Source organism: Erythrolamprus reginae, chromosome 8 (assembly GCF_031021105.1).
Source record: "Erythrolamprus reginae isolate rEryReg1 chromosome 8, rEryReg1.hap1, whole genome shotgun sequence".
In the NCBI taxonomy this organism is placed as follows: domain Eukaryota; kingdom Metazoa; phylum Chordata; class Lepidosauria; order Squamata; family Dipsadidae; genus Erythrolamprus; species Erythrolamprus reginae.
The window spans coordinates 44,573,046-44,584,202 of NC_091957.1; the positions used below are offsets into that span (position 1 = coordinate 44,573,046).

Consider the following 11,157-nt stretch of genomic DNA (forward strand, 5'->3'; position numbering starts at 1 on the left):
TAATCCCAGAGAATCTCTTTGGAAGCCCTGACAGATCCCTCTTCAAAATGCTTTATTCTGGTTTTTGCAGAAAATTGCTCCAAACCTTTGACCTCTCTGTTGTCTTTTTTTTTCCTCCAGCCATCTTCAACATTTTGGGCTTACCAGTGACGCAGTGTCCTCTCGGCTTGAGCAAGGATGGACTCCCGCTAGGCATACAGGTGGTGGCAGGACCCCACCGCGACCACTTGACCTTGGCCGTGGCACAGTACTTGGAGAAGGCCTTCGGTGGCTGGGTTCCCCCTGGCCGATCCTAACACGAGTTTCCCCAGGACTTGGAGACAAAAGAAGAAGGACGCTATTCCCCCTCTGTGAAATCTAGAATTAGGTCTCTGGGCCTGAGGTTCTGGACCCGTGTCACCTTTCCTGTGCAATCCAAAAGGAACAGGCATGGGTTCGTGAATGGGTTCACCAGATTAGGCCATTTGCCGGCCAAGCCAAAGTGGTGAAGGAGCCAATTGGCTCTTCCCTTTGACTTCCTTTGCTGGATTTTTGGGGGAGGATGCTCTCAGGGAAAGCGAGGTGGGGACCAAATGACGGGGGGAGATGAACCCTTTTTTGCCCTTCGTTGGTAGAGTAGGATTGGGTGTTCTCTGCTGCTGGTACTTCTTTTTTTTTCTTTTCCTTTTTTGCTGCTTAGAAATAATTTTTCAGACCAAGAGAGAATTGCATTCCTCTGATAGAAAGAAAATGCGGAACTAAAGTTCTCCTTTCAGTTTGCACTGAGACCTTGACTTTGCTTCACCTTTTCATGGGCTTCTACTCAAGTGGAGGTTGATGTCGATGACGTCAGTGGGAGAAGCACAGGCAGGACCCACTGAAAGACACGTTGAGGGGCTCAAGAAAACCTCTGGTAGGGTTTGATGGGTTTCGGTGTTTCTGCCTAGGCACCTCCCCCTCCTTCTGTAGCAATCAGGTGAGGGGTCTTTAGAACCAGGAGTCCATCTCACGCTTTATGTCGGCCAAAGGACTTTACCCTGTTGACGGTTGATCCTTAACTCTTGTTGCACACACCACTTTTTTGGATTGGGGCACCTGTGGTGGAAAGCTGTGGTCCCATCCCTTGATTCTGATGGGCCCACTTGGATGAAATATGTAATTGCTGTCCTGACAAATCAACATAATATAATATAATGTAATGTATTACCTGACCTTGGAGATCTGTGGTTGATTTTCTAAAAAAAAAAATCACTTCGAATCCTTGTTACCTTTGAACCACCCTCTAAGGCAGTGTTTTTCAACCAGTGTGCTGCGGCACACTAGTGTGCCGTGAGACATGGTCAGGTGTGCCTCGAAGCTCAGACAGAGAAAGAAAATGAGAGAGAGAAAGAAAGAGAGAGAGAAAAAGAAAACAGAGAGAAAGAAAGAGAGAGAGAGAAAGCAAGAGAGGGAAAAAGAAAGAGAATGAGAGAGAGAGAAAGAAAGGAAGGAAGAGAGAGAGAAAGAGAACAAAAGAGAAAGAGAGAAAGAGAGGGAGGGAAGGTGGGAGAGAGAAAGACATAGAGGAAGGAAGGAAGAGAGAAAGAAAGAGGGAGGGAGGGAGAGAGAAATAGAGCAAAAGGGAGGAAGAGAGAGAGAGAGAATTTTTTTGTCCAAACTTTTTTTAGCCGCCCCCCCATCCCCACTCAATGTGCCCCATGGTTTTGTAAATGTAAAAAATGTGCCGCGACTCAAAAAAGGTTGAAAATCACTGCTCTAAGGCTGTGATACCTGTCGTGAGTCAAATGGCTAAAACCTGCTCGTGGTTGAAGGCGTTGGGGCCTGTTCTCAAATCTAGGCCTCCGTAAGTATGTTGTTCTGTCTGGGTCACTCCGGAAGCTATAACCAACCCAAAAAGATAAGCCAGACACACCGATAAAATTCAAATACAGTTTTATAATGTTCAAGGAAAACGAAGCTAACAGAAAATGTCCTTACAAAGCAGGAAAAAACTGGAACTCCAAATATATACACGAAGGTAATTGTCCTTACATCAATATAGGATTCTTCCTGCCAAGACGAGGCTGTAGATAACAGTCATACACCTCCCACGGTTCTTCAAGACTGCTGGGCCGCAAGCCAGGAACAGAGACGCCGAGAAACAATGCAGGTTACAGGAACTCCAAACTGATAACATTCCACATGGCTTCAATAGCTTGCCTGCCTTATAAACCCTTCCCTGCAAACAAGGACCACACCCAAGCCCTGGTGTTTCTTATTCAATGCTGATAATAGTTCCTCAATTGCTCCTTCCTTTGATCTAAACGTCTCTGTCGCATGTCAATGACAGCTTGTGCCTCGTCACCTAATGACTCCAAGCTACTGGCAGGGGAGAGCCCCTCCCTGGGGCTCCCATGCTGTTCTTCGTCAGATTCCTGACTGGACCCTCCCCCGTCCGACTGCTCAGCCCCCTCCTCTTCGCTGTCAGCCTCCTCCGGGCATGGAGCCAGCAGAGACGCAGCTGGCCTTTGATCTGCCTCAGGCTGAACCACAACATGTGTCAAGGTGCATTTCCAAGATCTTGTCACCCCAGTGGAAGAGCTGTCTGAAGAGACCTTTTCAGCATGGGAGAATCAACCTCCATTGGGGATCTTGAGAGTGTTCTCATAAAAATGTCTTCCAGGTGGGCATCGCCAACTTTAAACTACCTGCTTTCCACAAGTCAAGCTGCTAAATTGAAGGGGTACAAAGACGGGCTACAAAAACGGTGGAAGGTCTTAAGCATAAAACGTATCAGGAAAAACTTCATGAACTCAATCTGTTATAGTCTGGAGGACAGAAGGAAAAGGGGGGACATGATCGAGACATTTAAATATGTTAAAGGGTTAAATAAGGTTCAGGAGGGAGGTGTTTTTAATAGGAAAGTGAACACAAGAACAAGGGGGCACAATCTGAGGTTAGTTGGGGGAAAGATCAGAAGCAACGTGAGAAAATATTTTATTGAAAGAGTGGTAGATGCTTGGAACAAACTTCCAGCAGACGTGATTGGTAAATCCACAGTCACTGAATTTAAACATGCCTGGGATGAACATATATCCATCCTAAGATAAAATACAGTGATACCTCATCTTACGAACTTAATTGGTTCCAGGACGAGGTTTGTAAGGTGAAAGGTTTGTAAGACGAAACAATGTTTCCCATAGGAACCAATGGAAAAACGATTAATGCGTGCAAGCCCAAAACTCACCCCTTTTGCCAGCCGAAGCGCCTGTTTTTGCGCTGCTGGGATTCCCCTGAGGCTCCCCTCCATGGAAAAACCCACCTCTGGACTTCCGTGTTTTCGTGATGCTGCAGGGGAATCCCAGCAGTGCAAAAACGGGTGCTTCGCTGGCAACGGAAGTCCGGAGGTGGTGTTTCCCATGGAGGAGAACCTCAGGGGAATCCCAGCAGCGCAAAAACGGGCACTTCGCTGGCAACAGAAGTCCGGAGGCGGGGCATCCCAGTGGTGGCAGCTTGGGTTTGTAAGGTGAAAATAGTTTGGAAGAAGAGGCAAAAAAATCTTAAACCCTGGGTTTGTATCTCGAAAAGTTTGTATGATGAGGGGTTTGTAAGACGAGGTATCACTGTACAGGAAATACAGACTAGATGGACCATGAAGTCTTTTTCTGCCGTCAGTCTTCTATGTTTCTAATGTTGGGTCGCTTTGCCAGCAACCACTAACTGACCCCCTTGTCAAGCATGAAGTATCAGAGCCAAACGTTAAGTTCCAGCTAAGGTGATTTATTGGCCGTGCTGTTAAGGAGTATGCAGAGTGACCCCTGAGTTATCAAGGAAGCACATGTGCAAACGAAATGTGGAATTCCAGCAGGTAGTCAGGATATATGACTACCAGATACATTAAAGTGTATAAAATAGTATTTACTTTAGCAAATATCATAGTCATGTTAAACATTCTAGTCATACACAGTCAAATCAGTCAATAACTCTTTTTTTAATTAATATTTTTATTAATTTTTATAATATAAAACACACACACAACATATAACATATAACATGTGCTCAGTGATTGTGCCCACCACCACATTAACACTACTACAAACCTTGCTTGTACGGCTTACAAATACATAAGCTATCATTGAACACACAGTTCTTACTACAGCAGTCACAATGAATCAGCAATACCAAACAGATAAATAACAGAGACACACAGAGAGAATCGTGCTTCTGGCTCCCTCTTGTGGCAATCTCCAACACTAACTCTTAAAGCTATAGTGCTTCAATGCATACAAGCATTCATCGTTAGCTTGTTTATATATGGTCAAACCCAAACTGTTATGTACATAGTACTAACACATGCCTATACAAAGAATCTAGTCAACTTGCAGTCGGCATTAAATTGGTGCTAGATAAGAGTCAGTGAATATATCTGTAGAGTCAATGAATATGTAGGAAAAAACCTCCACATTGGCGACAGGAAGAGTATTTGGCCAATAAACACCCGGCTCCATTTTTATTCAGATGAAACTTTAAGGTGATTTGTTGTTTCTTCCCAAAAGAGCCATGCTTATAGATAATTAGTGTCACCCTCGACAATTTGCCTTTTTGAACTGTTTTAAAGCAGAGACTCTGACTGATAATAAAAGATGTATCAGGATGCCTACCCAACTTTTCATGGATTTTGCAATTGTTGGGAACAATACTGCAGAACGTGGTATTATTAATTCCATATTAAGAGTACCAAAATGGAAAATAATGGCTTGCTTGCCTTTGCAGAGTGGTTGTTGCAGAATGAACTTGTTTGGGACTCGTTACTCAATGTTCACCTTATTTTATTTAACTCCTCCTTGATTAAAACAAGGTAACTCCTTTTTGGTTAAAAACTTGTGCTGACCAACTGTCCCCCATCTTTAATAAGTCACTAGAGATGGGCTATGCTCCTTCTTGCTTCAAATGCTCGACTATCATCCCAGTGCCAAAGAAATCTTCCATCAAGAAATTGAATGACTTCAGACTGGTTGCTCTAACATCTATAATTATGAAGACCTTAGAAAGTGTGGTCTCACCTGAAAACCATCACGGATTACTTGTGTGCCCGTCGGCGTGGGATTTGGCTTCTGTGCATAAGCAGCAAGCCAAATCTCACACCAGGATTCGTGCAAGAACGAGATTTCGGCTATTTTTGCCGGATTTTTTGCTTCTGTGCATGCGCGGAAGCAAAAGTATTGTCAAAAGTAGCCAAAATCTCGCTCTTTTTTTCCCGTTAAAAATACTTTATTAATTATATACACTAAAAAGACATAGAAAAACAAAACAACAATACAGCATTTACAGAATGTATATACATATAGCTCTATAAATCAAAAGAGAAAAGTAATAATAATAATAAGAAAGAAAATGATAACATATATACACTCATAACAAAAATAAAGCATTATGCTTTATACATGGATTATTTTGGTATCAAAACTTGTTATTTACATCTGCTACATAGCAGTATACTTGATTTGCAGCTCATTCATTTATAACAATATTTTCCCTTTCGCACGAGATTTGGTTTGCTGTGCATATGCAAAAGCCAAATCTCACTCTGACAGGCACACGCGTGACCAATGGATGCGCGTGTGACCGTAAGGGCCTCAGGAGTCCGGCAGGAGGTAAAAAGAACGGCCCTTCACTGGACTGAAGTAATACAGGCTGCGTTCCAAAAGTAATGCAATTATTTTTTTAAAGTAATTTATTGAACAGATTTGCACAAACACTTAAGATTCTTCAAAGTACTGTCCTTGGGCCTCTACACATTTTTTCCAGTGACTCTGCCATGACCGGTACACACCTTGGAAGGCGTCTTCAGGAACCTCTTGCAAGGTCTTCGTCACGGCTGATTGGATCTCTTCTATGGACAAAAAACAGGGCTTCCTTCATCCAAGGGAACAAAAAGAAGTCTACTGGGATGATGTCAGGACTATGGGGGGGGGCAGCATTGGCACCTGGTGTTTGGCCAGGAACTCGCGGACTCGTAGTGGGTTGTGGCAAGACGCGTTGTTGTGATGGACTTGCCAGGTAGCAGAGATATCTTTTCTCGTCCTGATGACCCATATACTAGGCAGCGTTAACTGGCTGTCCTTGAGGAACAAACTCCTTATGGACCACTCCTTTACTGTCGAAAAAGACAATGAGCATTGTTTTCACTTTTGATTGGCTCTTTCTTGCCTTTTTGGGCTTGGGGGACTGGTCAGTGTGCCATTCAGAGCTTTGGCGTTTTGTTTCTGGGTCGTATTCAAAAACCCAGGTTTCATCAACAGTGATGACGCTGTCCAAATAATCGGGTTCAATTTCAGTTTAGCACAAAACTTAATCACGTAACGTTGCTCGATCGTCGATTGCATTTTTTTCGTGACATGGTCGGCGCGCCGAGGTTTACAATGACTGACGTCCTGCCGCTTCCACAGCTTCGAGAGCACCGAAACCCATTTTGTGCCAAAGTTTAGCGTCCCCCCCTACTCCAAGTGCTTTGGTCCCACTCCGACCAATAGGAGCGGCGCAGGAAATTCAATTGCATTACTTTTGGAACGCACCCTGTAAATAGAAGAAATTGAAGAGAAGGATAAGATCTATGAAGGTTTTATGTTATCCTTCCGCTACCATGCCACCAAGCGACGCCCACAGAACTGGTAGTTTAAAAAAATTGAATGCCACCCCTGAATAACTGTTATTTAGTTTGAAAAACAACAACCCCATAGCTGTGTGTGTCGGGCTATTCCGCCCCCCCCCCCTTAGAGATTCATTGTGCTTGTGTCTTCAAAGCTGCATTAAGGATTGCTTTTGATAAAGTGAGATCTAAACAAATCTATTTATTTATTATGTTATTAATTTGATTTCTATGCCGTCCTTCTTCTGAGACTCAGGGCGGCTTACAACATGTTAAGAAAGCTAAATAAAGTCACATTCTAAAAATCCCACAATTAAAAATTAGTCAACCAGATTCATACGTCATCCAACATTCATTCATCGGGCGGGGCAAGATATCCAAGTTTCAATGGCCTCAAGCCTGCTGGACAGAGATGGGTCTTTAGAGCTTTATGGAAGGCAGGGAGGATGGGGGCAGTACAAATCCTTGGGGGGGCTGATTCCAGAGGGCCGGGGCCGCCACAGAGAAGGCTCTTCCCCTGGGCCCCGCCAGATGACATTGTCTTGTTGACAGGACCTGAAGAAGGCCGACTCTGGGTCCTGACCGGCCGCTGAGATATATGAGGCAGAAGACGGTCCCGTAAGTAATCTGGTCCAATACCGGCATGTAGTACTTTATAGGTCATAACCAACACTTTGAATTGTGTTTGGAGACTAATCGGCAACCCATGTTTAATGGATGTTTCTGGTTGAGGAGGAACATGATGCCCCATTTTGCCTTGAACTAGCAATAGTGGTAAGTTCATAGTTGATTAAATACTTTCTGAAGATGCCTGACACCCAGTAAAACAAGGAACAAATTGAAGGGCAGAGATGGATGTGATTATGGACAAGGAAGTTCAAGCACCAATAAGGTGCTCCAGCTCACCAATTCAAGATGGATGAGGTTTTGAGATCATCTGTCATTCTCTACACTTCGCAGATGAGCCACAGATGTACGTCTAAAGGGAAAATGAGTCTTTCGACACTAAGGATGACAAATGAGTTTCAAAAGAACTTCCATAACTTTTTTTTGGAAGAAATTCACTCAAGCCTTTGTCTCGTTTCCTGCAATCAACTAGACCAGTGATGGCAAACCTTTTTTTCCTTGGGTGCGTGCACTATCGTGTATGCGCGAGAGCCCACACCAATAATTCAATGCCAGAGCAGGGCAAAAACAGCTTCCCCTGGACCGCGGAAGCCCCCTGGAGGCTGGAAATAGCCTGTTTCTCAATATCTAGTGGGCCCAGTAGGCTTGTGTTTTGCTGTCCCCGGGCTCCAAAGACTTCCCTGGAGCCAAGGGAGGGTAAAAATGCCCTCCCCCATCCCTCCGGAGGGTCTCTGGAAGCCAAAAATGGCCTCCCAGAGCCTCTCTGCGAGCCACAAATCAGCTGGCCGGCACACACATGTACATTGGAGCTGAGCTAGGGCAACGGCTTGTGTGCCAGCGGATATGGCTCTGTGTGCCACCTGTGGCACCCGTGCCGTAGGTTCGCCATCACTGAACTAGACACTCACTTAACAGGACCTAGGGGAAAAGCCTTCTCTGTAGGGGGCCCATCCCTCTGGAATCAGCCTCCCCACGGAGATTCGTACTGCCCCCACCGTCCTCACTTTTCTAAGAGTCTTAAAACTCATTTATGCCACCAGGCTTGGGGCTCTTAGATTCTTGCCCCTGGCTGGTGAATGTGTTGAGTGAATGGAATGACTGGTTTTTATGTTTTGGGTTTTTTTTTAGACTTTTAAATTTAATTAATTAGATCTAAGATATTGTATCTTGTTCATTATATGTTGTAATCTGCCCCAAGTCCTCAGAGAGGGGTGGCATAAAAGTCAAAGAAGAAAGAAGAAAGAAAGAAAGAAAGAAAGAAAGAAAAGAAAGCAAAACCTGCCATGGGGGGAGGAGGAAGAGGAAGAAGAGGTGAAGAAGAAGAAAAGAAGAGGAGGAGGAAGAAGAAGAAGAAGAGGAGGAGGAAGAAGCAGAAGAAGAAGAGGAGGCGGAAGAAGAAGAAGAAGAAGAAGAAGAAGAAGAAGAAGAAGAAGAAGAAGAAGAAGAAGAAGAAGAAGAAGAAGAAGAAGAAAGAGATGTGGAGGAGGCTTCTTCTTGCGGACTACTTCTAAGCCTTTTGCCTTGTAAGCTTCTTGAGATATCCAGGACTAATTGATTAGACTTAATTTATGACTTTACGGAGTTTGAAGAAACAAGCAATGGGAACTTTGGGGTTAGAAAAGCAACCAGTAAACAAAGGCAAGAGAAGGCTAATGATCAAGGCAATATAATATTTTGGATGTATCATGCAGAGACACAATTTCCAGTTAATCATTGTTAGAAAAGTCAATGGGAAAAGAGGAAGAGACAAAGAACAGCAAAGAAATCACCATTAACCAACCTAATAAGCCACATTGAAAACAGATCATTCTGGAGAAATATCTGGAGTGGGAACAATCTCTAACAGTAATGCAACCAATCCATCAACAGAAGCCAACAAAGGCAGTCAATTAATGTCTTCCGGAAGTGATCAAGGCCAAGCCCTTGTATAGAATCATATCCCAGCTGCAACAATTTGTGATGCCTGGAATCTGCACTTTGTCTGTGGTGGGATCAGTTGGATTCCAAAGAAGTGGAAGTAGGAGTGAAATAGATCAATAAGGAAGAGATAGCACTCGAAACAGAATACCCTACAAAACTAGACTTACAATCCTGGGTCTAGAAAGCTTAGAACTACGACGCCTAAAACACGATCCAAGTATTGCCCACAAGATCATATGCTGCAACGTTCTGCCTATCAATGACTACTTCAGCTTCAACCGCAGCAACACAAGAGCACGCAACAGATTCAAACTTAATATTAACCGTTCCAAACTTGACTGTAAAAAATATGACTTTAGCAATTGAGTTGTCGAAGCGTGGAACATTACCAGACTCAGTAGTGTCAACCCCTAATCCCCAACATTTTCCCCTTAGACTATCCACGATTGACCTCTCCAGGTTCCTAAGAGGTCAGTAAGGGGCGTACCTAAGTGCACCAGTGTGCCTTTCGTCCCCTGTCCAATTGTCTCTCCTTATCTCATATATCATATATCTTTTCTTCCTTTCATATATCTTCTCCTCTATTTTTATATCTTTTCTTCTATCCTTTTCTTTATATATATTATTACATGTGTATTCTCTTCAATATGTATTGTGTATTGGACAAATAAATAAATAAAATAAAATAAATAAATATGAGAAGGATGTTCCTCCTTCCTTCCTTCCTTCCTTCCTTCCTTTCTAAAGAAATGGAAGATGATTTTTGCACAGAAGTAGTATGTAAAAAGGAAATACTAATTAGTTACTCCTACCCAGTGAAGGGCTACCCAAAGTTTTACTACCACACTGTGGGCATGGCTTATCCAGGACGCCCTGCATTTACTTTCAACATCTTTCAGTGCAAATTGGGTGCTCTGGGGTGGAGCTCCATTTTTGATACCCCACTGCGTTTCACCCACCCCCACCCCATCCAGGCAATAGCCCACCCCTGCTCCTACCTAAAGAAAGCTTACATAAGAACATAAGAAGAGCCATGCTGATGAATCAAGCCAAAGTCCATCATGTCCAGCATTCTGTGTCACACAGTGGCCCACCAATTGTACATGGGGATCTTGAGCAGAAAGAGGGGGCAAATCCTCCCTTTCCCTTGAGCCCCAACAAATGGGACCCAAGGGAATCCTGCCTGCCTCAACCCACACAGAGGCGACACTTGGACATCTGCTTCAATAGCCACTGATACCCTTGGCATCCATGAATCTGTCTAAACCTGCCTTGAAGCTATCCAGACTGACAGCTGTCACGACCTCTTCTGGAAGTGAATTCCATAAACCAGGGACCCTCTGGGTGAAGAAATATCTATCTATCGCCAATGTGGAGTTTTGTTCAGCAGATATCTGTCTGTCTGTCTGTCTGCCTGTCTGTCTGCCTGTCTGCCTGTCTGCCTGTCTGCCTGTCTATCTATCTATCTCTCTCTCAATCTATCTATTTATCTCTCTCTCCCTCCCTCACCCCTCTCTCTCTCTATCTAATCTATCTATCTATCTATCTATCTATCTATCTACCTACCTACCTACCTACCTACCTACCTATCTATCTACCTATATCATCTATCTATCTATCTATCTATCTATCTATCTATCTATCTATCTATCTATCTATCTATCTATCTATCTATCTATCTATCTATCTATATCGTCTATCTCTCTCTCTCTCTCTCTCTCTCTCTATCTATCTATCTATCTATCTATCTTTTTTACATGCTACCCCTCTCCATGGACTCGGGGCGGCTCACAACATAAAAGATACATAAAACATTCCTAAGCCAATTAATAGAATAATTACTTTTAAAAATCTCTATTTCCCTTTATTTAGAATAATTACTTTTAAAAATCTCTATTTCCCTTATTTCTCTTTAAAGGAAAATCTTTATTTCCCTTTATTTCTTACCTATGAGCTTTAGGGAGGGCCCCCTTGTCCTAGTATTGTGTGATAAAGAAAAGAAT

General features: G+C 43.4%; 1 protein-coding gene across 1 annotated transcript in view; it reads left to right on the forward strand.

The window, feature by feature from the left end:
* FAAH2 (fatty acid amide hydrolase 2) overlaps window positions 1-1,190 on the forward strand; it is a 51,393-nt gene extending 50,203 nt beyond the window's left edge. Inside the window, exon 11 of the mRNA XM_070759818.1 lies at window positions 121-1,190. Coding sequence (XP_070615919.1) covers window positions 121-296 — 176 coding nt within the window. The 3' untranslated portion in view covers window positions 297-1,190. The remainder of the gene's footprint in view (window positions 1-120) is intronic.
* The last annotated feature ends 9,967 nt before the right edge of the window (window positions 1,191-11,157 follow it).